Below are 26,192 nucleotides of genomic sequence, written 5' to 3'. Positions count from 1 at the left end.
CCCCTGTGGGGTCCCACATCATCCATGTCTATGCATTTACTAACCGTAATCTGCTGTGGTACCATAATGCTGCTGAGGATGAGCCTCCTTCTTACCTACTGTTTATGAGCCATTCATTCGTTTGTTCATTCATTCATTCATTCATTCATTCAGCTAAGTGTCTGTTGGGTGCTGGGATTGTACAGATTGAACCAGAGGAGTCACTGCCCTTGAGAAACTCAAACTCTTAACAGTGAGCTGGATGTTTTAAAAGTTTGTTTATTTATTTTGAGAGAGAGAGTGAGAGAGCGTGAGCAGGGGAGGGACGGAGAGAGAGGTGGGGGAGAATCCCAAGCAGATTCCACACTGTCAGTGCAGAGCCCGATGTGGGGTTAGATCATGACCTGAGCCCAAGCCAAGAGTCAGACGCTCAACCGACTGAGCCACCCCGGCGCCCCAACAGTGAGCTGGCTATAAATGATACTGCTTGACGGGGGTGCAAGTCCTGGAAAGGCCAGCCACCACCGGTGTATAGGACACTTCATGTTAGCCTAGCAGCCCCCATGAGGATGCAGGGAGCCCTGTGACCTCAGACTGCTGCATTCAGGGTAGGAGTCCTGGTCTTTCTAGATGTAGTCAGGGAGGAGCAGCCCACCAGGACTGGGAGGGGATCTAGGTCCTCGAGCGAGGGAAGCACTGAATGAAGGCCCTGGGACTGAGTGTCCTCAGGGCAGAGGATGGAGGCTGAGCGCCTGAAGCGCGGTGGGGACCCACTCAACCATGGAGGCCTCAAGGAAAGGAGGCTATAGCTTTGGTTCAGTATAGAGAAGAAAGCTTTTTCATGGTTGGAGTTGCGGAGAAATGGAAAGAATTGTCTGGAAGGTGTTGACCTTTTCTCCGGGGTTTCACTGGAACGTAGGCGGTCCAGCTTCTGGGGGTGAGAAGTTTGCAGCAGGGCTTAGGGAGGCTGGGGGATGGACTGTATGACCTTCAAGTTTCCTTTGAGCCCTATGGTTGTAGCAGGAGCTTAATTTATTTTATTTTATACACAGACACACACACACACACACACACACACACATAGAGAGAGAGAGCGAGCGAGCACAAGCTGGGGAGAGAGAGCGAGCACAAGCTGGGGAGAGGGGCAGAGGGAGACAGAGAATTTCAAGCAGGCTCCATGCTCAGCATAGAGCCCGCTACAGGGCTCGATCCCACAACCCTGGCTGGGATCATGACCTGAGTTGGAATCAAGAGTCTGAGGCTCAACTGAGTGAGCCACGCAGGCACCTCAGGAGCTCTCTGCCTCAGGTCTTCGGACCCTCTGAAATCCTGTATCGAGTTGTGGGCACCCATTAGCTGAGGGCATCCAGCTTCTCGCTGGGTTGAAGGCCTGTCTCCCCAAACCTGAGATCCACTGGTTTGGAGGGAACAGATTAGAATCTCCCAACTAAAAGAAAACTTAAAGTATTTTTTGTTGTAAAAGTGTGACGTCCCTGCTCAAAATCTCTTGTGAAATAATAGAGCTATTTATGACCTGGAGAGCGGAAGCCTGAGGCTGTTCTATTCCAAGAGATGGCTGCCATCAGATTAGATACTGGCTCATGAACGTGGATGTTGAGACTGCATACGCCATTCCGCCTTGTATTCGTCGGGGGCCTTTGGCTCAAGTTATGGAAAACCCTGCCCTGAACTCCTCGGTGAAGAATCATCTCGTATAACAGGGAGTCCAGAGGATCAGGGGGGCCCTTGGGCATGGTTGGCTGCTGCTGTCGGAGACTCCGTTCAGTCTCTGGTCTCTGTGTTCGGTCCTCCACACCCCTCAGGTCTTGTGTTGCTTTCAGCTGGGGGCGGGTAGCAAGATGGTGAGTTCCTCAAAGTCACATAACAGCTGCGACAAAATCATAGGCAGGAAAGAGCTAGAGTTCTTCGAAACAGTGAAGAAGTCTTGGGCGCCTGGGTGGCTCAGTCGGTTGGGCATCCGAATTCAGCTCAGGTCATGATCTTGCGGTTCGAGAGTTCGAGCCCCACATCGGGCTTGTGGCTGGCAGTGCAGAGCCCGCTTCAGATCCTCTGTCCCCCCACCTCTCTCTCGGCCCTTCCTCTGCTTGTGCTCTCTCAAAAAATACATAAAACGTTANAAGACAAGTCTTTCCCAGATGGATCCCCTAAGCCAGACTCTGACATCCCCTTGGCCGGCCTTGGGTCAAGGCCCACCCAGGCCAGTTCCCCGAGCGGCAGGAACCTGGCCAAAATGGGGGTTTGCAAGGGAGGAGTGGAGGGGTGGGGCCCAACAGTGCTCCTTTGGGGCCTTTTCTGACCAGTGGACCATGACTCTCTTGTGTCTGTCTTTGTTTCTGTATGGATAGGAGGGGCTTAGATTCTGGAGACCAGGCAGGGAGCCCATTACTGGGAGCTCCTAGATGCCTGAATGTGGGCGTCTTTCCTCTGGGACACTCACTGCCACCATTTTAATCAAGAGTCCCTTTGATTTTTCTTTCTTGATTTCTTTATTAACTTTTTAAATGTTTATTTTTGAGAGAGAAAGAGAGAGAGACAGAGCATGAGCAGAGGAGGGACAGAGAGAGGGAGACAGAAGATCCGAAGCAGGCTCCAGGCTCTGAGATGTCCGCATAGATTCCAAAGTGGGGCTTGAACTCACGAACCGTGAGATCATGACCTGAGCCGAAGTCAGGCGCTTAACTGACTGAACCCCCCCAGGCACGCCCCCCCCCCCTTGATTTTTCTCTCTGCCTGTGGCCGTAGATCCCTGGCAGCTAAGAGTGTTGTGCATTTGACGGTGGGGAGGGGGATGCGCCTGTGTCAACTGCCCTCCCTAAGCCAACTTTCAGTAAAGTGCCTACTTTTGCCTTAAGTGATCCTTCCATCTTATCAAAGAGTGTTGGCTGAGCACCACCCACCTCATCTCTGGATTTGGAGGGCCCAACTGGCTTCCTGGGGCAGATTCACCAATTATACTCCTAATCTGCTTTTTGACAATTGTTGGCTGATGCCTTCCTTTCCCCAAGTCCCCCTCCCACCCAACCTCCTTGGTTCTCTTTATCATTATGACTCTCATTTCTCTGATTTCCTCTCCTTTTGTAAGGGTCTGCAGGTGGAGACGCAGTGAGTGCATGGGGCCAGCCGCCATCTTGGCTGGGCGCCGCATCTGTTGATGTCTCTCCTTCCTTTTAGCAGCTTCTAGTATTGTGTTGAGGGGGCCCCTCTCTTGTAGGAGGGGTGGGTGGAAGGGTAGGTAGAAGGGTATCCAGGCCTGATTTTATTTTCTTTCAGTCTTAGCCTAACTGCCCCCTCCCCCCCATCATGTTGTGGGATGAAGGTAAATTCTGTGGTTTTGGAGGTGAGCCAGTGCCAGCAGCCACCTCCCTGCGCCAGTTCCCGGTTCCAGGCCAGGCCTTAGTGTAGGGGACAGGCCGGGAGCAGTGGGCTCCTTCCGGCCCACACGGGGCTCTGATTCTGAAGTGGTGACCCCCAGCTCTGGTGAAGAGTGTGGCTGCCTGGTCTCTCCCCATGTGTGCTGCCTCTGGGTGGACGAACCGCGTTTAACCTTCTGCCGGCTTGGATCAGATTTGCAGGAAGTAGGAGGACATTGTCCAGGACATACAAACCGTGTACCCAGGGCCGGCCCCTCCGCCCCTTCCTGGTGGGAACAGAGGACGGATTGAGGCTGCAGCTGGTGCCAGCTCTGGGCTTGGACACCTCCGAGGGGGACCCGCAGTCCGCCTGGCACTGCTCAGGGAACACTGATTGTGCCTGGGACGGCAGTCCTGGCGTCAGACTTCTAATGACAAGATCTGGCCGCTGACCGTCCCAGCTCTATGCCCGTGGGCACCTGGGGAGCTCTGTCTTGGCCTTGGAGAAGTGCTGTCCCCAGATCCTGCCCAGCGCTGCCCTGCTTGGCCTCAGTGACTGGGTCTCTGTGCCCTCCCTGAATGCCTCATGCTTTGCCCACCCCACCCTACAGTGGTCAACTTTACTGAGTACTGGCTCCCCCCGAAACACCTAGCAGTCCCTGCCTACTGTGTGCAGGCACTGCTTCTAGCATTTGCATCTCATAAACACCATGAGGTGGGTTCTGTTATCACCCATCTCACAGATGGGGACCCTGGGACAGAGAGAAGCTAGCTAGCTTGCCCAGGGTCAACCAGCAGGTTAAGTGGTAGAACTGGGATTTGAACCGAGAAGGCCTACGCTCTTGTTTCCTGTGCCACTAGCCTCTCTCACTTTTCATATATAAAAAGAAATTTTTTTAACATGTATTTATTTTTGAGAGGCAGAGCACGAGCAGGGGAGGGGCAGAGAGAGAGGGAGACACAGAATCCAAAGCAGGCTCCAGGCTCTGAGCTGTCAGCACGGCGTCAGACACTGGGCTCGAATTCACAATGGTGAGATCATGACCTGAGGCGAAGTTGGACGCTTAACCGACCGAGCCACCCGGGCGCCCCAACAGATATTTATTTTTGAGAGGCAGAGGACGAGCAGGGGAGGGGCAGAGAGAGAGAGAGGCAGACACAGGATCTGAAGCAGCTCCAGGCTCTGAGCTGTCAGCACAGAGCCCAACGCTGGGCTTGAACCCACAAACCGTGAGATCATGACCTGAACTGAAGTCGGATGCTCAACTGACTGAGCCACCCAGGCGCCCTAGCCTCTCTCGTTAATGTCACGACTACCCCCATCCCAGGCTCCAAATCTCAGCCAGCCTTGGCACAGCTCCGGCAGGCTGCCCGACCTCCAGGCCTGGGGCAGCTGGCCTCCCCTTATCCATCTTACATGTTGTGACCTCTTGCCAGATCTCATCACCTTGCTTCTCTAGTCAGAATCCTCTGTGAGTTGGGGACAACATACAACATTCCATAGCTCCCTATTGCCCGTGGGATAGAGTCCAGGCTCCTCGTGATAAGCAGTAAGGCTGGCCCCTGCTGGGTATTGCATTCTGCTCTGTTACTGGTCGCACCAGCCTGGCCCTACTGTTACTGGGCTGGTGCCCGTCCCCTCACCCTGACTCTCCATACTTTCTAATTTCTAGTGGATTACACTTACCATTGAGTCTTGTGACGTTCCCGTCCCTCCATAGTGTTTGCCCTGGGAATGCAGGATGGGTCTTTATGCTTGAGTGGGGCTAACTTCCTCCGGTCCCCACGCCCACCCCAGGGCCAGGGCCAGAGACAGGGTAGAGGTGCCTTGATGTCTGCAGCGGGGTCTGAGCTCTGCCCCTGGAGCTGCACTGGGGCCCTGATTACTGCCTCTGGAGAGCTTTGCAGCTCACGGGCTGTCAGAGGAAAGGGGGCCATCGTGGGGGCCGTGCAGTTCCCTCTAGCAGTGCCACTGACCACATGCCATGCGGGTACCGGCCTGTAAGTGAGATGTGGAAACAGGTGAGTGACCACCTTCTCAGGTTGTCCCCAAGATCGTGTGACTGCTCGGCGTGCAGTCAGGGCCTTAATTAGGTCCCTCTGGTTCCAGCCCCGTGTTTTTTCCACCGCGGGGCCGGCGGGTCCCGTGGCCCCCCCACGGAGCTGCTGGGTTTGAGGTGGTGGGAGCCCAGGCTGGGGGACACAGGGAGACGACTGGCTGGCAGTGAAGTAGTGGCGCGGAGATGGAGACCGGGCGCCCAGAGGCTGCGGCCCCGGGTGCTTTTCCTTCCTGTTGGGAGGGACGGCAGAGTCCCCCGCAATCCACTGGGTTGGCCCTGGGGCCCCTGGCCTCCCCTTCTTCGGGGCCTTCGCCTGCCCTTTCTCTCTCTGACTCCTGGTTTGAGGGCTGAGGAGCTGTGGGGACGCTGCCGGGGCTGCCCCGGGCCTGACCAGCTTGGCGTAGAACCCTCGGGTTGTTGGGGGGAAGCCGGTCCACAAGGCTCCTGGGAATTCCCGGGAGAATGAGGTTTCCAGGGGGGGCCCCCCCGCCTTGTTTGCCAGCCCCTCACGGCCTGTGTTGGAAGCTAAGAGGAGGCACCCCGTCCTGCACCTTCGCAGCAAGGAACCGACCTTGCTCATTTTGACGTTCCTGCGGAGAACCTGCTGGCCCCCCACCCCCATTGCCCTCGGGAGGACACAAGTCTCCCAGCATGCCGTGCGGAGAGCAGACTCCACTCCCTCCCTCTGGGACATGCCGCACCTCTGGACTGGTGCCAGTGGCTCCCTCCCTGNCTTCTCGCTGCTCAACAGCCTCTTTGTACCTGGTCGTTGTGCTTTCCTTCAGCTCTGGAGAGGCCCCAGGGAGCGAGTGAGCCGGTGAATGGAATCGGGGCGAGCCAGGAGCTGATTGGAAATCAAAGACTCTGGACTTGAGCTTTAACTTAACTCCTAAGAGTCGCCCTGTCAGTATTGTGCCCCCCCCTTCCCCCCTTCTTCAGAGTCTGCTTACTCTTTGCACACAGTTGAAATGCACTTGGAGATCTGGTTTCAGGGCCTGCTCCCAGCCTGGGGCAAATTGGGGGGAAAGAAGGAAGGAAGGTTCTCTCAAGGGAGAGAGGGAGGAGCAGATGATTTGACGGCTAGGGAGGACCCTCTGAAGATAGGAAACCAGAAACTCAGAGAACCGGACAGTCAGGGGAATATGGGGGAGAAACGACCGTCCCGTGACCTTGGGCGTTCTGAGGCTCATCTGGAGAGACACAGTTAGGGACACTCGCAGAGGACGGGGAGCATCCCCGGGAAGGCCGCTGGCTTTGGGGATAGTCTGGCGCAGTGCCCTTCTCTCACTTTGAGGTGCCGGGGCACCCCGGGTCTTGTGAGAATGCTCCGTGGGTCTGGGGCGGGGCCTGAGGTTCTGCGCGTCTGTCTGACAGTCTGTCTGACAATCTCGGTGACCACGGCGCCGCTGGTCTAGGGACCACACTCTGAAAAGGCAGCGCAGGACTTCCGTACGAGGCCTTTCGACGTAAAGAAAAGCAGGGGAGCCCCAGCGTGCCGTAGCGGACGCGATCCTCCCACACGAAGCATTTTCTGGGGCGCTGCCATCCTCCCGAGAACTGCCCCCTCCCGGGCCGGGGGCCCTGGGGAGTTCCTCGCAGCTGAGCCTCAGACAAAGCCTGGCTGGCTTCTTTTCTTCCTTAATGGCGGGATTATTCTGGGAGGTGAAAACCAAGAAATCCCAGGGGCTTTGCACAGTGGAAGCTGAGAGAGCAAGTGGAGGCTCAGGGGCTGAGCACCGGGTGGACACTGGACACCCAACCATTCCGCCTAGCCGCTGTCCCCTGGTCCCCTCCTTAGTAGACCTTTGGTGGTTGAAGGTGGGGGTTACTGGGACCCGTTTGGCCAGGCCAGGGGCTTTCCCGGGGCCTCGGGACACCGCAGTGGGCGTGCTGGTCAGGGATCTCAGCCCGCGCCGCCCCACCCCTCCCCACCCCACCGTCCAGTGCCGGCCCCGGTCAGTAAAGAGCCTTTCTGAGTGAGCCCCGGGAGAGAGCCGCTGCTCTCACACAGGCTGGACTGTCCCTGAGCACGGGCTTCATGGCGAGTCTGCATAAGGGACCTTGGCAGGCCGTGGATCTGGGTTTCCCCCAGAAGGCTAAAGACCGTGACAGCTGTTAGAGGCCCGTTTGAGACTGGGCACCTCTTCCGAGCAGGAGCCCAGGAAGCTGTCTTCCTCTCCATGGCTGCAGACAGGCACTGCTGTTAAAAATAGCTGCTTACTGGGCACCAAGGGTAGGTGCAGGCCCGTTACCTCCCTGCGGGGCACAGGCAGCCCCTCTCGCACCGGCTCTGCAGACGGCTCACCAGTCCGGGCGTCTTCCAAGCCAGTGGCAGCGCCGGGTATCAAGGCCGGCCTGTGGCTCCAGGGCTGTCCCCAGTGCTGGTGGGACCAGAGTCTGTCCCCGGCAGATCCTGGAGAGTATGAAGATGCCCGGTACTGAGGACCATGGGAAAAGTCTGCCAATTCGGAGCAGGGAGGCTGCAAGGAAGCCCCAGGAGGCAAACAAGGGTGCAGGGTCCTGAGTTGATGGGTGGTGTTTCTTTAACATCCTGGGTTGCTGCCAATAAGAAAGACGGGTGTGTGTGGGTGTGTGTGTGTGTGTGTGTGTGTGTTAAAATTTAAATTCTTGGAAAGAAACTGGTATGAGGAGCTAAGATGGTAGGGGAGGAGCCGAGGGCTTCATCAGGGGACTCGCCACAAGCCTGCAGGCATTTGAAAGACAGAAACTGTGGGGAGGAAAAGGGAATATTTCGATGGTTTGAAGTAGGGGGAGGGGAATGCAGGTTTAGGCCAGGGTGGCTGTGAGGAAGAAAGCCCCAGATGGGCCTAGGGCTAGGGCTCTGCGCTTTCCCCTGAAAGCCCAGGAAAGGCCTTCTGTCCCTGGGGGCAGGGTTTAGGGGTGTGGGGGGTGTCTCAGTGGGCGGCCCTGCCTGCTCTTCTGTGCAATGGGCCTTATCTGTCAGGCTGTTCCAGGCGCTGATCCCTTTCCAGGAGCAGGATTCCAAACCAAAAGGAAGGTGATAGCATTTTCATGGGGACGGGAGAGGAGGAGGCAAAGGAGGTTTCCAGAAGGCAGAAAACCAATCCAGCCGCGTGCATGCACCTTTCCCACAGGCCTACACGTTGGTGCTAGATAGATAGCCAGTTTGCACACGGCCTTGTTAAAGGGGCTTCCACACTAGCTGCTTGTGGAGAGGGGCTCTGAGCAGAGTAAAGGTGATGATTTTGCCCCTGGGCCCAGCCTTGAGGAACTCCACTTCCTTGTCACTTCAGCTTCCTGCAACCGCCCCCACCATGAGATGCGATAATGAAGTCCTCTAGCCTTCTGAAGATAAAGGCCTTTCTTTTGTTTAAATACCTTACTTCCCTGGAACGCTTCTCTCTGCCTTAGCTTTGAATAACTAGTCTCTGCCTTTGTTAACGGTCACTGGAGGGCAACCTGGGCATTCTGTTAGGACTGCCTGAATAGCAAGTTTTATTTTCGCCCCAGATTAGTCCTGGTGACTAGGTTGCTCTACCCAGGGTTTGGGGTGAGAGCTTGGTGATCGGGCTAGGGGTCCTTCCGGTTAACCTCAGCAGACCTAGTGACCTTGGGCCCGTTGACTTCAATGGGCACTAGTTCCTTCAACAGTCCTACACGGTCTCTCGCAGAAGTGCTGGAGGGACAAATAGATGGAATCTTTTCAAAGGGCTTGGGTGATGAGACTGTTTCTTCTAGTGTTTTGTAAGATGGCAACACTGGGATTCTCTTGGTCAGAAGTTAATGACTTTGGATATGTGAGCAGTCTGCTGCGGCATGCTTCGAGACCAAACTCAGCATCCAAGAATCCACGCACGTTCAGGACTCCGCACCGTGGCTCCGCTCATGTCTGCCAAAGTCTTCAGGTGTAAATTGTAGACGTTACAATAGTGGTCTGTTTTGTTGAGGCATCGAGTGACCTCTCTGCCCTCTGAGCTCTCATGGGGGTGTGGGGCGCATAGTATAAACTGAGTTAATGATCATCCCTGCCTTCTCTGCTCCCGTGGAAAGCCAAGGGCCTGCTCCGGGGTCCCAGGTCCGTTCTCATCCACAGGAAGTGGCTTCACTGCATGCTTCTGTCACCATCTACCCAGTGGGGTGACTAATTACCACTTCACAGCACTGCTGGATTAAACAAGGTGATTTTGCACAGTGCCCGGCACTTAGTAAGCTCTCAATAAACCATAAACACAGGCGACTATTATTAATTCTTCACAGAGCTGTTGTAAAGATGAAAAGAATTAGTACATGAGACAGTGTGTTGTGGGCCGCAGAGCAGGCCAGTTTTCGTTATTGGGCGCTTTGAATCCCATGTCGTGCACTGCTCACGTGGTCACCGGGTGCTTGGAGAGGATCAGATAAAACAGAAAGATGACGAAAGGGCCCTGGGAGGTTTTTCCTGCCTGTCTCACAAACCCAGGCCCTGAAGGAAGTGACTGGACAAGCCCTGGCGAAGGACACACGCTTCTCGGGAGGGGTGAGGACGCCACTGATGTGTCACTTTCTAATCCTTCTGGGACTTACACAGATGGGCCTTGGCCAGTGCCTCAGGGAGGAACAAAGCCAGGCAAGCAGCCTTCCCTGAGTCTAGGGAGTGAAAGTGGTAGCTGGCTCATGACCCCACACTCCCCTGCCCTGCTCGGCTTCGGACATGTCCCTTCCACATCCACACGCTGGCTCTGTTGCTGTGCCAGGCCGATGGCCCCCTGTGTGACACAGAGGGGTCTGCCTACATGCACCTTCAGCCCTTTTCTCAGGGCTGAAGTGGTCACGTCTCCCTGCCTATTTAAAGATTTCTTTAGGGGCACCTGGGTGGCTCAGTCGGTTCAGGGTCTGACTTCAGCTCAGGGCATGATCTTCTGGTTTTTGGGTTCAAGCCCCACGTCGGGCTCTGTGCAGACAGCCTGCTTGGGATTCTGTGTCTCCTTGTCTCTCTGCCCCTCCCCCACCTGCACTCTCCCTCTATCAAAAGTAAGCATTAAAAATATTTCTAAAAAAATTTCTTTAAATGCCTTTAACCTGTTTCCAGACTTTGCTGAGGCCCTTTCTGACATACTTGTGCCTTTTCTTAGGCCTGGAGAGTGTTTCAGGCTGGAAACCGTTTTTCAAGCCTTCTGGGCTCATGTCGGTCAGAACCCCAGAAGAGAAACCGAAGGCTGACGTTCTCAGCCCCCTCCCTGTGCGTGAGCCCAGAGTGCCAGCCCCACTGGGGTTCCCCGGGGGGGAGGCCGTGTTCGCTCCAGGTTACGTGAGTGGGGAACCCCGGTGGGTCCTTCGCCCTGACCAGCTCTCTTCTCCTTCATCCTCTTTCCCAGCTTCCCCCCGATTCTGGGCCCTCCCCTCTCTCACACCTAGGCTTTTACTGCTCCCTTTAGATACCCCAGCCCCCTCTGTTCTTGCCTTCACATCTGAGGTGCACCGCCCTTCGACAATTCGGGGCCCCTGCTCTCTGCAGACTTTGTTGAAACCTGCACCGTGTGTGTTGCTTATTGACATCTATTCGAAGTCTCGGCATGGCCGGTACCGTTGCGGTCCTTGAACTCACCGACCTTCTAACGCCGAATTGTTGTGAGATGCGTTTCCCAAAGTGTTTTCCTTGGAGCACTAGGTGGCCAACAAGTGCCTTCTAGTGGAAAGTCCCCAAAGGCAGAGGACTGTGTGATCAGATGAGTCTGTGTGCTCTGTTTCCCTCTGGTAGGTTTCAGATGACCATATGGAAGGCTCTGGAAAGTTCCACACTAAAGAAGCCTGTTTATTTTGACTAGGACTCCCTGTAACAGAGCCTGTCCCTCCAGCCTGTTTGTAAGAGCTCTTCTTACCCCAGGTCCTATTCTAGCTGGCTGTTTTTGCCAGAAAGCTCTTCTGTGTGTTGGCTAAAGGCCAGCTTAGTCATGTCCCCGCACAGAGCCCCGTTCTTGCTGCCCTTTGGGAATGTTCTGGGAAGTTCAAATGCGCAACCTGAAGGCGGTGCTCTGCTTCCCGGGCCCAGATACTGCCGGTTCCTCCGTCCGCTCCCATTCTGGCATGGTCCATTGACCTTCACCGGTGCCCCCCATGGACCAGGCCCACATCCCCCAACGTGTGGGGTCGGCCTGGAGTGGAGAAGGCTGTCACAGGCTGGAAGGACTGTGGCTCCCTTCTTTCAGGGTTTGGGGTCGTGGGAGCACAGAGCTGCTGCGATAGGAAACATCCAGCAGCAGGAGGTGGCGAATGCCGAGGAGCAGAGGGCAGACAGTGGGGCTATTGGCCATCAGAGATGGAAGGGGGCAGAAAGGCCACCGAGGACAGCGAGGTGGGGGGATGTTCTGGGTGGGAGGAATGGCATGAGGCAGCTGCTGTGGCTGGACACACGAGTCCTGGGCCTCATCTCCAGCCTGAGTGCGTGGGCCTCAAAACTACCAGCAGCCTTCAGGGCTAGATGCCTCATTGCCCACAGGCTGCATTCCTTGGTGGTTTGGCGGGTGTGGGTGCACTGACAATGGTGGGCTTTTGTCGTGGGGAGGGTGACAGACAGTGCAGGAGCCTGCCCGGTTCGTCGGTTTTTCCTGCGGTGGAATGTACCTACAGTCTGCCACCTTGACCATGTGAGCGCGTGGCTCGGTGCAATTCACCCCCTCGTGTGACCGTCACCCCCACTGTCCGCCTCCACGCTTTTTCCTCGTCCCAGACTGAAACTCTAGTCCATGAAAGCGTCACTGCCCAGGCCCTGGTCCCCACTGTTCTGGTCCCTCATACAAACACAGCTGTAGGGTGTCAGTCCTTCTGTGCCTGGCTTATTTCAGCCCTGCATGTCGGCAAGGTTGGTCCGTGTTGTAGCACGTGTCAGAATTTCATTCCTTTTTATTGTGAATATTATTCTGCCCTAGAAATACACCGTGTTCCATCGTATGGTGTCCTGCGTCTTGTCTCTCCATCCATTGTCAGTGGTCACCTGGGGTGTTTCCACCTTTTGGCTATTGTGAACGGACTTGCTTTTCTTTTATTATTAATACTGTTTTTGTTTTAGAGAGAGAGTGTGTACACAAGTGAGGGAGGGGGCAGAGGGAGAGAGAATTTTGTATAGTTTCTAATTTTCTTCATTAAAATTTTTTTAATGTTTATTTATTTTTGAGAGGAGGGGTAGGGGCAGAGAGAGAGGGAGACACAGAATCCGAAGCAGGCTCGAGGCTCTGAGCTGTCAGCGCAGAGCCTAATGCAGGGTTCAAGTTCATGAGCTGTGAGATCATGACCCGAGCTGAAGTCAGACGCTTAACCGACTGAGCCCCCCAGGGCCCCCCAGAATTTATTTTAATTTTTTTTTTTTTTTGAGAGATAGCGAGAGAGGAGAAGGGGCAGAGAGAGAGGGAGACAGAATCTGAAACAGGCTCTGCACTGACGGCAGAGAGCCTGGCATTGGGCTTGCGAACCGTGAAATCATGACCTGAGCTGAAGTTGTATGCTTAACTGACTAAGCCACCCAGGCATTGCAAGAGAGAGAGAAAAATCTTAAACAGGCTCCATGTTCAGCTCAGAGCCCTACACAGGGCTCGATCCCATGTCCCTGGGATCATGACTCGAGCCAAATGAAGAGTTGGACACTCAACTGACTGAGCCACGCAAGCGTCCCCGGATTTACTTTTTAAAGCAAGATGTTCATTCATACCTGAGCCACAAGAGATCTCTCAGGAGAAGAAGATGGGATGGACTTGAGGGAGGAGAGCCGGGGGTCCGTGAGAAAACCCTGTCGTAGCCCGGGTGTGTTGGGAATCGGGGGTGGTGACGTTGGGAGAAAGCAGAGGACAGAAGGCTGAAGAAGGTTCCCGTGGGTTAGCCCAGGCACTGAGGAGTAGAGGCACCCCCCACCGTGGTGAGGCCAGGGAACCAGGGGTGGAGAGGTGGGTGGAGGAGGAGGGCTGGAAGGGCAGCCAGCGGAAGTGATTGGCTCTGTGGTAAAGCTCAGCCACCAGGTCAAAGCCAGCTCCCCACTCAGCAGTCACTGGCATGGACATGACCTTTTGGACCTGGACGCTAGATGACCAGGCCGGAGGGCAAAGCTTAGAACCCGAGAGCCGGGGCCAGGCTGCTTCCCAGGTGCGATAGGTTGGGAACCGGTTTCCACAGGCAGGAGACCAGGAGGAGCAGAGGGGTCTGTGGAAGTGCAGGGGGCAGAACCCAAGAGGAGGCTTCTGGAATGTTCTTCATCCTCAAGAAACTTAGGGCTTAGCTAAGGAGATAAAGGACGTGAAGACATCCACGAAGTACAAGATCGCCTTTGAATCATGTTGTGCGGGGCCCAAAGGTGTTTCGAGAAGGGGGTCCCCTCTGATGTGACCCAGGAGGGCACAGCAAAGCAGCAGGTAACTAACTGAATCGTTTTTCAGTAAATGAGGCCAAAAGAATTAGCTGTTTGGGAGAGTGACTGGTGTCGTATTGTCCCTGCTGGCCATGGCGGTCCCTTGTCAGCGTCCTTCCTTTGATCCCCGCAGGTACGACGCCGGACGGGACGGCTTCATTGACCTGATGGAGCTGAAGCTGATGATGGAGAAGCTGGGGGCCCCCCAGACCCACCTGGGCCTGAAGAGCATGATCAAGGAGGTGGACGAGGACTTTGACGGCCAGCTCAGCTTCCGTGAGGTACATGCGGGCGGGTGTCCTGCTGGCCTGAGTCACTGTGGGGCATGGCCCCCTGAGTGGAGACTCACATTTATCGTCCCCTGCAGCACAAGTGGCTTTGACCCCTCCAGAGCGCCGCTGGGAGAGTTAACTCTGAGTTCTTTTACAAATATCTGTAAGAAGCCAGTGAACGGCAGTGCTGGCATGGGGAAACGTTCAGGGAGCCGACTGGAAGTCCCCGTGGGTGGGGTGGGGACAGCCTCACTTGGGTGAAACGGTAAGTGCTGAGAAATCTGGAGGGATGCTTACCAACATGCTCGTAGTGGATATTTGGGGGCGTGAAGTTTTGCTACTTTGATCAAAGTTTTATACTTTTTTATATAGTAAACCTTAAAATTTTTTTTTAAATGTTTTATTTATTTCTAGCAGAGAGAGAGACAGCATGACCAGGGGAGGGTCAGAGAGAGGGGGAGACACAGACTCTGAAACAGGCTCCAGGCTCTGAGCTGGCAGTCAGCACAGAGCCCGACGCGGGGCTTGAACCCACGAATCGCGAGATCATGACCTAAGCGAAAGTCGGACGCTTAACCGACTAAGCCACCCAGGCGCCCCAAACCTTAAATTTTTTTATAGTAAGTATTTAAAAATAGTTAAATAAACAATTGGGGCGCCTGGATGGCTCAGTCAGTTAAGCGTCCGACTCTTGATTTTGGCTCAAGTCATGATCTCGCGGATCTTGAGTTTGAGCCGCATGTCGGGCTCTGCGCTGAGCACAAAGCCTGCTTGGGATTTTCTCTCTCTCTCTCTCTCTCTCTGCCCCTTTCCTGCTTGTGCATGTGTGCGCTCTCTCTCTCTCAAAAATAAACTTTAAAAATATCTTGAAAAAATTGTAAAAAAACAATTAAACAAAGGGTTTTACTCTGTGGTCATGGATCTCCCCTCCTCCCCATAACCATCCAAGTATGGGCTTTTCTGGCCTTTGAGTCCCTAAAATTGCAACAAAATTTTGTGTGTATAGGTATCATTCTAGAGGATGCAAGTGGATTCAAAGTCTGATCTTTAAACGTGTGAGAACTTTGGTGATTTAAGTCCATTTCTATCTGGAGGGGAGTCTCAGGCCATTGGGTATCTTGCAAGGGAAGGATGTGGCCCCACAGGGAAGGGTTCGTGTCTTACGTGCTTGAGCTTCATTGTAAGGGCTCTAGACATGTCATTGTGCCTTGGCATTAGAACAGCTTTGGGGACAACATTCGGGCTGGAAGCTCGAGCATCAGCCCAGCTGCTGAGGTCTTGTTCTGTCAGCTGGGCCCCCAGGGGCTGGGAAGAGAGAGCCCTGTCCCCGCTTCCTGGTGTATAACCTCAGTTATTCCGTAAACAGTGGCGTTCTGGTGTCCTGGATTCCGATGGTGAGAGTTTTGGCCAAGTACCCGTCTTCTCTCCAGGCTAGATAGGGCCCTGGGACATTCCTGTTGAGGTTCCTGTGGCTGAACTGGCAGCGATGAGTCCCGTCTGACCAGCCAAGATGAAACCGGCCTTGCCTCTTTCACTGTCCCCAAAATCAACTCCAGATCCCCCCCTTCTCTTTCTTTCCTGAGCTGGCAGATGCCGAGAGAGAAGATCATGGAGAACCCATGTTGGGCATAACCCTCAGGAGAGTGTAGCCCAGCCTTCTGAGTTCAGAGCTAAGGAGCTAGAGGGTCAAAAAAGTCAGCACTTGCCTGAACTCAACGCTCCAGCTCAGGGCTAGACGTGGGGGGCAGCCTCTGCGCCCACAGCCTCCCGTCGTCACCCGCCACACTCACCTTCGCAGGTGTCCCTCTGGCTCCCTTGCGTCTCATTCGGTTCCTTTGTGTCATTTGTACTAAACATTGGCCCTTTCAACCCGGCTGTCCCTGGGGGATAGAAGGTAAAAGCTTTTGTGTTGGTGAAGCTTTGGAGGCAACACTGGGGAAAGAGAGCTTCCGTGGCAAAGTTGTGACCTGTGGGGAACAGAAATTGAGAGAGTGTTGAGAGGTCTGTGCAGGTTACCAACTGAGCTAAGATGCCATCCCTCTCCACTGGGTCACCCAGGAGCCACTCAGACACACTCCTCCCGGAATCCAAGGTGCCTGGTTAGCTTTTGGTTAGCCATGGGCTTGGCCGTTTCCTACAGAGGGTGGACATCAGAGGTTTGGAAATCTCCAGAGTGTTCCTTTGGTTCTCACTCCCCTTACAAAGCTTCAGTGACATTTGTGTCTGTCCTTTGTCGGTTCAGAGCCCCATTGTGGTCCCGCCTCTCGCAGTTGTGCTCAGATGTACAGGATTTGGAAGTGTTTGGGGCGTCTGGGTGGCTCAGTCGGTTAAGCGTCCGACTTTGGCTCAGGGCATGATCTCATGATTGTGGGTTCAAGCCCCGCGTTAGACTCTGTGCTGACAGCTCAGAGCCTGGAGCCTGCTTCAGATTCTGTGTCTCCCTCTCTCTCTGACCCTCCCCTGTTCATGCTGTGTGTGTCTCTCTCTCAGAAATAATAAAACATTAAAAAAAAAAAAGGATTTGGAAGTGTTTGCCATAAATACCCAACAGCCCGACCTGCTTTTATTTTTTTATTCTGCTGTTTTCCACTGGTGCTGGGGGCCACCAGGGAGCTGATGCTGCGCTTAGGTGATGAAAAGAGGCTCACAGCCAGACCTGGGTCTCCGCTCAGAGCTGCGTAACTTGAGCAAGTTATTTGACTTCTGAGAGCCTCAGTTTTTCTGTCTTTAAACAGGGGTATTAATAGCTTTCCCCCAGGACTGTTGTGAGAAGGAAGTTCTCTCCCCACGCCTGTGTCCGGTAGAATTTTTGATCGCAGGCAAAAGAAAATGCCAGCTGATTGAAACAAGAACAGAAGAAACAACTGTTGGCTCACACGCCTGGGACATGAAGCGGAGGCTCCAGGCACAGTAATGCAGTGTCTTACTCTTGTCATAGATTTTTTTTTTTAATTTTTAAAATGTTTTTTATTTTGAGAAAGAGAGAGGACAANATCTATGTTTGTTTGTTTATGGGGGGGGGGGCAGAGAGAGAGGGAGTGAGAGAATCCTAAGCAGGCTCTGTGCTTGGTGCAGAGCCTGGTGCGGGGCTCGAACCTATGACCCCAGGATCATGACCTGAGCCAAAATCAGGAGTCTGCTGCTCAGCCAACTGAGCCACCCAGGTGCCCCTAAAGATTTTATTTTTAAGAATCTCTCCACCCATCGTGGGGCTCAAACTCACAACCTCGAAATCAGGAGTCACCTACTCAACCGAGTCAGCCAGCAGGCACCCCTCTCTTGTCATATCGTGACAGTGACTGGGCTGCTTCCATGTCCACTTCCCTTTTCCTTCCCCACCACGTCTGGTCCCTGACGCCTGCCAAGGTGGCTGCTGGCAGCTCCAGGTTGTGCTGGCGCCATTCAGCAGGGGTTATACGAGCCTCAGAGGCCTCTGATGGGCCCTGTGAGGGACATGTGCCCACCTCCCGGACCAGTCCTTACATCCAGGGTCCTGTGATGGGCTCATTCCAAGTCACGTGCCACAGGGCACCCTAGTCAACACTCCCAACTTCATCATCACATGGGGGCCAGGTTGCCAGATACACAACACTGCTCTCTTCTGCGGTTCTTCCCTTGCACCCTGGCTTTTAGTAGGTGCTTTGTGTTTCCTTGCTCTCTGGATTAACTTAAAAAAAAACAACAACCTAAAGCTGGTCACATCCACATCAAAGCTCTTTGGTACACAAGGTATGTCTCCATTAAGTACAGGTTTGCTACGTTTACTTTTCCCCTTGTGTACAAAGCAATTGATCTTTCTTTTAAACCATTTATTTTCCAATTATGAAAAAATAGTGCATGTACTTTCGGGGCATGTTAGAAAATGGCTTAGGTGGAACTGTTCAAAATGATTATGCAGCACTCTTCATGACCAGAGAAGAAACGTAGACAGCGTAACGAGTAGGATTAGCAGTTCTATCCCAGTAGCTGTAGCCATCTGGAATTAGATCCTAGGTACTCCCCACCTCCTTCTCCTTTGGAGGCAGTCTAAGAAGCCTTAATAGCCTCCTCTCTTTTTCTTGTATTCTTCTCTAGTTCCCTTACATCTGTCTCAAAGAAGAATTGGTCCAAGGCCAGATGTGCGGTGGTTTTGCGCAAAGGTTGGGCGATGGGTTTACTGGATACTTGTCAGTACTGGGAACTGTGGGTCCCATTTTCTCTTCCTACTGTACCCTCCCTTGGGTGGAGCCCTGGCAGCCCTTCTGTGCTGGGTTGTCCTTGAGCCTCATCATTGCTAATTGGACCATGGATGGGCCGCTGGTCAGACTAGGTCCACTAGAGTCCCTATCCTGGGAATTTTTAAAAATATTTATTTGTTTGAGAAAGAGGGGCACACTCAAGGAAGGGAAGAGAGAGGGAAAGAGAGAATCTCCAGCAGGCTCTGCACTGTCAGCACCGAGCCTGATGCAGGGCTCGAACTCACGAACCGTGAAATCATGACCTGAGCCGAAAATCGAGAGTTGGGTGCTCAACCAAGGGAGCCACCCAGGTGTCCCATCCTGGGAATTTGAAACTGGGGTGAAGTACTGCGAGTTGGTTCTGCAGGTGGCTGTTCCTGCAGGAATAAGTCCTTGCGGGGTAGCCATTCCCACCACGGGGACCACCCACAGAGCTACAGGAGGAATGTTGCGGCCAGTCCTGAGAGCATGGTTTCTCCCAGTCCCAGGCCTCTCCTGGGCTAGTGCATTTTGCCCTTGGGACATTCTCCTTCCCTTCCTTTCCCTTCCCTTCCCTCCCCTTCCCTCTCCTCCCCTCCCCAATTTTATTTCTGGGGCGCCTGGGTGGCTCAGTTGGTAGGGCGTCCAACTTTGGCTCAGGTCATGATCTCATGGTTCATGGGTTTGAGGCCCACGTCGGGCTCTGTGCTGACAGCTCAGAGCCTAGAGCCTGCTGTGATTCTGTGTCTCCTTCTCTCTCTGCCCCTCTGCCACTCCTACCTATGTCTCAAATATAAATAAAAAAAAATTTTTTTTTAATAAAGATCTTATTTTTAAGTAATCTCTACACCTAACATGAGGCTCGAACTCACAACCCTGAGATCAACCATTGCACCCTTCACTGACTGAGCCAGCCAGGTGCCCCGGGACATCCTTTTTATATAACAAATACCTCCTTTTTGCTTACGCCAACAAGTCTGTTTCTGTCATTTGCAATCTTAGAGTGCTGGCTAATACACGGAGGTGTTTACATCCCCAGAGGCATGAAATTTAAAAAATTTTCTTTAAATTTAGAGGCGCCTGACTGGATCAGTCAGTAGCGCATGGGACTCTTGATCTCGGGGTTGTGAGTTCGAGCCCCACATTTGGGGTAGGATTTACTTAAAAACATTTTTTTAAAAATTTCTTTAAATTTGGGGTTCCGAGGTGGCTCAGTCAGTTAAGTGTCCAACTCTTGGTTTTGGCTCAGGTCATTATCTCATGGTTCATGAGTTCGAGCCCCACATTGGGCTCTGTGCTGACAGCTCAGAGCCTGAAACCTACTTTGGATTCTGTATATTTGTGTGTCTCTCTCTGCTCCTCCCCCACTCACACTGTGTCTCCCTCTCTCAAAAACAAACATTTAAAAAATTTAAAAATGTATTAAAAAATTCTTTAAATTTACAAGAAGCATTGGATAGCTTGTGTCTGAATTTTTTTTTTTTTAAGCTTTGTTCTCTCTCTGTTTCTTTGTTTTCTGCTTCTCCTCTCCCCTCCCCCCTCCTCTTTGCTCATAGTCACAGCTTTTCCAATTCTTCACAACATACCAGTCTTTGTGGACTATAAATAGGAAGACAAACAAGGCTTCGCAGTTGGGGAAATTGTCATTCGGAGTTGGTGATCATAGTGAAATGAAATGGGGATGCCTGGCATGCTTTATGGAAGGCTAAACACTTTCAAGTTGGGTTGGATTTTTTTTTCCCTTCAATTGGCTGGGGCAGAGACCCCTAAGTTATGACAGGGCTGCCCTTGGTGATCTGTGAGCCTGCAGAGTGAGAACAGATCCATGGGGAGTACTTTAGGCCTTTCTGTAAACACCAGTACATATGAGAGAAATGGGTCTCGGGGATGAGGAAACCCCACCAAGGTCACTTGCGTGGCTGCTAGGCTGGCGGGGGGTAATGCCCATCTTTCCTGAGCTGCCCTCACTGGGTGGAGGGCCACCTGTTTGGTTTTTGCCTTAAGGAGCAAGGGGTGGGGGGAGGGGAGGGGTTCTGTAAGGCTGTCAGTATTTTAAGGGTGGGCAGGGTGCTGAGGGACAGGTGTTTTACTCCCGCCATCTGCACACGACTCACGTTTGCAAGTGCTGGCATCTTTGCTGCCACATCCTCTTCCGTGAGAGCCCGACCACGACCATGACCACGACCGTCCCCCTAAACCCCCTTGCCCCCTATCCTGTCCTCGGGAGCCTCACCTCCAATAGGCTTGTTTTCTAAGACTTGGAGCCAGGATCCTGGCCTCCGGGAGAAGTCTGCAGGAAGCTGAGTCTCTGCCGGCCTCTAGTGAGAGAGTTTGAAGCTGCAGGTGGATGAACGTGGCATTCCCGTGGAGCCAAGTTGACCGCAACAGCCTCCCCAAAGCTACGAATCTTTGCGCATCTTGCTTCATCCCTTGCTTTGCGTTGGGCAACGTCCACAGTGGAGTCAGGGGCCCTGAAGCAAGAATTACAAAGAAAGGTTCGTTAGCAAGGCATTTGGGGTGGTGGCAGTGGGAGAGCCTGAGACTTCCACTTAATGAAACACACTTCCCTCTAGGAATTAAGAGTCTTTTTTTTTTTTTTTTAATATTTTTATTTATTTCTAGGAGAGAGAGAAATAGCGTGAGCAGGGGAGGGACAGAGAGAGAGGGAGTCACAGACTGAAACAGGCTCCAGGCTCCGAGCTGGCTGTCAGCACAGAGCCTGACGCGGGGCTCGAACCCACCAACCCTGAGATCATGACCTAAGCGAAAGTCAGGCGCTCAACCGACTAAGCCACTCAGGTGCCCCTAGGGATTAAGAGTCTTGGCAGGAAAAGATACCCAGCTTGGAATGTGGAAAGCCCGTTGAAGTTGTTTGACCTCTCAGTCAACTTTAGGTAATGTTCTTTTCCCTCGGGGAAGCCGTTCTTTAGACGAATGGTCATGAAAAATACCCTGAAAATTCAAAATTCCCCTGTAGACCCCTGTGTTTTACATAGCACCTAAAAACCTGGAGAAGCTCCTTTCTGGGCTGACTTGGAAAAATAAATTCTAGAAGTTTGTACAGCAGTTGTTTGATGAACAGATTTGCCAAAATTCATTAGAGAAGTCAAAGCCCTAAAATGGCTTTGGGGGAGAAGGTCTGGAAAGTGAGGGACCTGCCATTGCAGCTTGTCTTATTTATTTAAAAATACATGTGTGGAGGCCATGGTACAAATTGGCTTTAAAGATTAATGCATTTAGGCCACATTTGGAACCCGCAGGAGAAAGGTGGATTATTTAATAAATGGCATGGGGATTGCTAACTAACCATTTGGAAGAAAATAGGGTTAATGATCAACCTCACAGGATAGATCAGAATAAATTTCAGAGATTAAATATTTACACATTTAACAAAAAAGGAGTCATAAAAGCAATAGACAAAAACATAGGTGATTGTTGCTGTAACCTTGATGGCAAGAAAGGTTTTTCTAAGCATAACACGGGTGCAGTAGTGAGAGAAAAGAAAAAGACTGATGATTTATATACAGTTTTTGAGGGGCGCCTGGGTGGCTTAGTCGGTTAAGCATTGACTTTGGCTCAGGTCATGATCTCACAGTTCATGGGTTTAAGACTCGCGTTGGGCTCTGTACTGACAGCTCAGAGCGTAGAGCCTGCCTGGAATTCTGTCTCCCTCTCTCTCTGCCCCTCCTCTGCTCACACTCTGTCTCTCTGTCTCTTAAAAATAATCAATAGAGGGGCGCCTGGGTGGCTCAGTTGGTTAAGTGTCCAACTTCGGCTCAGGTCATGATCTCACAGTTCGTGGGTTCGAACCCTGTGTCGGGCTCTGTGTTGACAGCTCAGAGCCTGGAGCCTGTTTCAGATTCTGTGTCTCCCTCTCTCTCTGACCCTCCCCTGCTTATGCTATCTCTCTCTCTCAGAAATAAAACATTTAAAAATTTTTTGAAAATAATAATAAGTAAAATTTTTGAAAGCCAAAAATGATCATAAACATGATTCAAATGCAAGTGAAATATTTGAAACATACCAAGTTCTGTAAAGATCTCTTAGAAAACACTTGAGAGAGGCGCCTGGCTGGCTCAGTCAGTAGAGCATGCAAGTCTTGATCTCAGGGTCATTAGTTCAAGCCCCACGTTGGGTAGAGAGATTCCTTAAAAATCAAAATGTTTGGGGTCTCCAGGGTGGCTCAGTCAGTTAAGTGCCCCACTTTGGCTCAGGTCATGATCTCACTGTTTGTGAGTTTGAACCTCGCGTCGGGCACTGTGCTGACAGCTCAGAGCCTGGAGCCTACTTCAGATTCCATGTCTCCTTCTCTCTCTCTGTTCCTCCCTAGCTTGCACTCTGTCTCTCTCTCTCTCTCTCAAAAATAAGCAAACATTAAAAAAATAAAATCGTTAAAAGGAAAAAAGAATACTAGCAAGAGTAAATAATCTAATGTAAAAGGGGGGACACAAACAGAAAATATGGATGACTAAAAACATTGGCAATTATTTAGTTTCAGTTTTGAAAAATAGTGCATATAGGTCTGTCGGATTTCTTTTCTTCCATGGCCGCAACATAGGACATGGACAGTGTTTGTTGCTTTTATAGACAATGCTTCTTAAACTGTTGTGCAAATGTTTCTGAGGGACAGATGCCCAGCAGTGGAATTAATGGTTGGGAGCGTTTTATTTTTGGTAAATGTTTCCAAAGTGCCCTCCAAAGAATCTGAATTGCTTGACATTCCCTTCCACTGGATACGAAGGTACCCATTTCCCTACATTCCTGTGGAAAACGAGCATGTGTTTGTTTCTGACAGTGCAATAAGGGAAAAACCAATTGGCCACACGCACGTATTTGTACCGTTTCTGTAGGCTCGGTGGGAATGACTTTCCCTTGGGCTGGAGGGGACCGCTGTAAGTCTCAGTGAGGTTGACCCGGACTCTAATCAACCCTTTCCTGCAGTTCTTACTCATCTTCCACAAGGCCGCAGCGGGGGAGCTGCAGGAAGACAGTGGGCTAATGGCGCTGGCGAAGCTCTCTGAGATCGACGTGGCCCGGGAGGGCGTGAAAGGTGCCAAGGACTTCTTTGAAGCCAAGGTAGGTGCCTCCTTCTCTCTCCCTTCGCTCTACCCGACATGGGCTCCCCGCCCCAGGGACTACCTCATTCACTAGCTCAGAACAGTCAGAGTAGCAATAGCTTAATAAGTCTGCCTGTCATGTGTGATCGAAGGGGAATGAGCATGTCTGTGCACGATCCGAAAATTAAAAGCAAATTGGAAAAACAGTCAAACGGTCAGCGCGTTCCATCCTGGTTTCTGATTCAAGTGGGTTTGCTGGTATGATGTTCCCAGACCAGCTCTTGGCCAGACTTGCCCCGAGAGCTCCTCTCTACCCTGGGCCACAGTGAAATTACTTGAGCAGATGCCTCCACGTTCGCCTCTTAAACACCTGTGTGTGAGGAAGTGAACAGTGGGGCCAGAGGAGGAAGCCTCGGTCGGTTGCTCCAGAATGAACCAGTGTTTGCTCCACTGATGGTGGTTGGGAGTTGGGAAGCAATCTCCAGTGCGTGGCCCCGGAGCCCTTCCGGGTGCTTCCATTCATTCACACGTTCACAGAGTCGTCAACGGTGTGTAGAGACCCTGCCCCTAGCGGGGTGCTGTCGTTTCATCTCCTCAAAGCACCCCTGCAGAAAGAGCCAGCGGAGAGTCCTCCACACCCCTGTCAGCCAGAGCAGAGGAGAGCAGTGGGCAGCGCCGCCTGGGCTCAGATTCTGCCTCCTCCACTTACTGGCCCTGGTGCCCCGGTTTTCTCGTCTGTACAGTGGAGGCAGTAATAGCGTTGCCGTGAGGACTACACGAGTTCATGGATATAAGGTGTTTAGCAGACACCTGGCACTCGATACAGGATATCTGAGCTGTTGGGATTCCCAGCCATTCCAGATAGAAGCCAGCCTCTTGGGGAGTGTTGGCTTATTCTCCGAGTTTGCCCAGAGACAGCGTGTCCTCGGCAGCACCTCCCGGCCACGCTGGCCCCTAAACAGGACGACGCTCTTCTTACTTCTCTATGATGCCGTTTACAGACAGGTTCAATCGTCTGTCTGTCGAAATATAAACTGTGAATCACGGTGGACTCCTAACACCTGCAGTTCTGTCATCGTCTGATAACTTCCAGGACAGGCCAGCCACTCCTTGTGCCTTCAACACCAGCACCTCTGTCCAACCCGAATGTGGTTTGGCCCTTCCTTCATGACTCCACGTTGATCCAGCTGGCTCTGGCAATGCCCGGCACGTTAAGCTCTGAAGCCACAACTCCTTTACAAGGAGGTCGTAGACAAATCTTGTGCCCTCCCCAGGACACACACAGTCTAGTGAGGAAGACAAACTCTGAGCCTTGAAAGAGAGAGCCTGGAGAAGAGGAACAGGTTACTTCTGGAAGGCTGGGTCCTGTCCATCTCATTGCCAGAGCCAATACTTGCAATCTTTGGTGATCCCTTGGACGGACCCTAAGATTGAGACCCATGTTTAGTGTGACACTTCTTCAGCCCACTCCTGTAGGACAACATACCAAATGCTCTTATTAAAGTCTGCACAGGGGCGCCTGGGTGGCTCAGTCGGTTAAGTGTCTGACTTCGGCTCAGGTCATGATCTCGCAGTTCACTAGTTTGAGCCCTGTGTCGGGCTCTGTGCTGACAGCTTGGAGCCTGAAGCCTGCTTCAGATTCTGTGTCTCCCTCTCTCTCTGCTCCTCTCCCCATTCTCAAAAAATAAACATTAAGCAATAATCATTTATCTGTTCAAGACATTCTCAGACACCTTTGGTAAGAGTACAAAATCATCCCAGCTTTTTGGAGAGCAGTTCGGGGCTCGCTGTTAACCCCGTATTGTTCACCTCTAGGATTCTGCCTCTAAGATTTTATCTTGCAGAGGCACTCATGCAAATAAACATAGACGTATAGTCAGGGAGGCTTAAAAAAAATTTTTTTTTAATGTTTTACTTATTTTTGAGACAGAGAACGAGTGGGGGAGGGGCAGAGAGAGAGAGGGAGACACAGAATCCGAAGCAGGCTCCAGGCTCTGAGTTGTCAGCACAGAGCCCCATGTGGGGCTCAAAGTCATGAAGCATGAGATCATGACCTGAGCCAAAGTCAGGAGCCAGACGCTTAACTGACTGAGCCATCCAGGTGTTCCAAACATTATGTTTGAAACGCAGTTTTGATGCGGCGCCTGGGCGGCTCAGCCAGTTAAGTGTCCGACCTTGGCTCAGGTCATGGTCTCATGGTTCGTGAGCCTGAGCCCTGCTTCAGGCTCTGTGCTGGCAGCTCAGAGCCTGGATCCTACTTCAGATTCTGTTTGTGTCTCTCTCCCTGCCCCTCCCCTGCTTGTACTATCTCTCTCTCTCTCTCTCTCTCTCAAAAATAAATAATAAACATTAAAAAGTTTTTTCAATGAAACTCCATTTTATTAAGTATTAAATACAACTGGGTAATTACATACCAAAGTACTTGTAATAGTTACATCTGAAGGACTTATTTTTTAATTTTGGAACGTTTTATAATGCGTGTGCACTATTTTTATAAGTAGGAGAAAAAAGATTAAACACATAACAATGTAAGGTTTTGAACTTGTGGTGTGGCTACCTCCTCAACCCAGACTCAAAGGCAGAGTAGGTGTGTTATCTTTGTAATTACAGAGCCTGGCACATAATGGCCTTCAATAAATGTTTGCATGAATGACGAATGTAGGGAATCATCGCTCAGATTTCAGAGAGAGCCATAAAGGAGCTGACATTTGTGACAGATGTTCAGAGATGAATAGGGATTCACCTTGTAATCAAGGAAGGGAGGGCGTTCCCTGCCGTGGGAACCGCAAGAGCAAAGGCTCCGAGGAGTGTTTGGAGGCTGGCCCCCATCCACACTGGGTGAAGCTGCCCAGGGTACTCTGGGGCCCCCTGAGGGTCAGCTCCCCACCCCCCCCCCCCCCCCCC

The 26,192-nt window shown here is 52.3% G+C and overlaps 1 protein-coding gene across 1 annotated transcript in view; it reads left to right on the top strand.

Moving 5' to 3' along the window:
* The window catches only part of EFHD1 (EF-hand domain family member D1), a 40,923-nt gene that overhangs the window by 8,242 nt on the left and 6,489 nt on the right, over window positions 1-26,192 (top strand). Inside the window, exons 2-3 of the mRNA XM_077757872.1 lie at window positions 13,897-14,044; window positions 23,173-23,307. Coding sequence (XP_077613998.1) covers window positions 13,897-14,044; window positions 23,173-23,307 — 283 coding nt within the window. The remainder of the gene's footprint in view (window positions 1-13,896; window positions 14,045-23,172; window positions 23,308-26,192) is intronic.

This window comes from Crocuta crocuta, unplaced genomic scaffold, assembly GCF_008692635.1.
Source record: "Crocuta crocuta isolate KB4526 unplaced genomic scaffold, BGI_CrCroc_1.0 scaffold290, whole genome shotgun sequence".
Taxonomy (NCBI): domain Eukaryota; kingdom Metazoa; phylum Chordata; class Mammalia; order Carnivora; family Hyaenidae; genus Crocuta; species Crocuta crocuta.
This window is presented reverse-complemented; position numbering and strand designations above follow the sequence as displayed.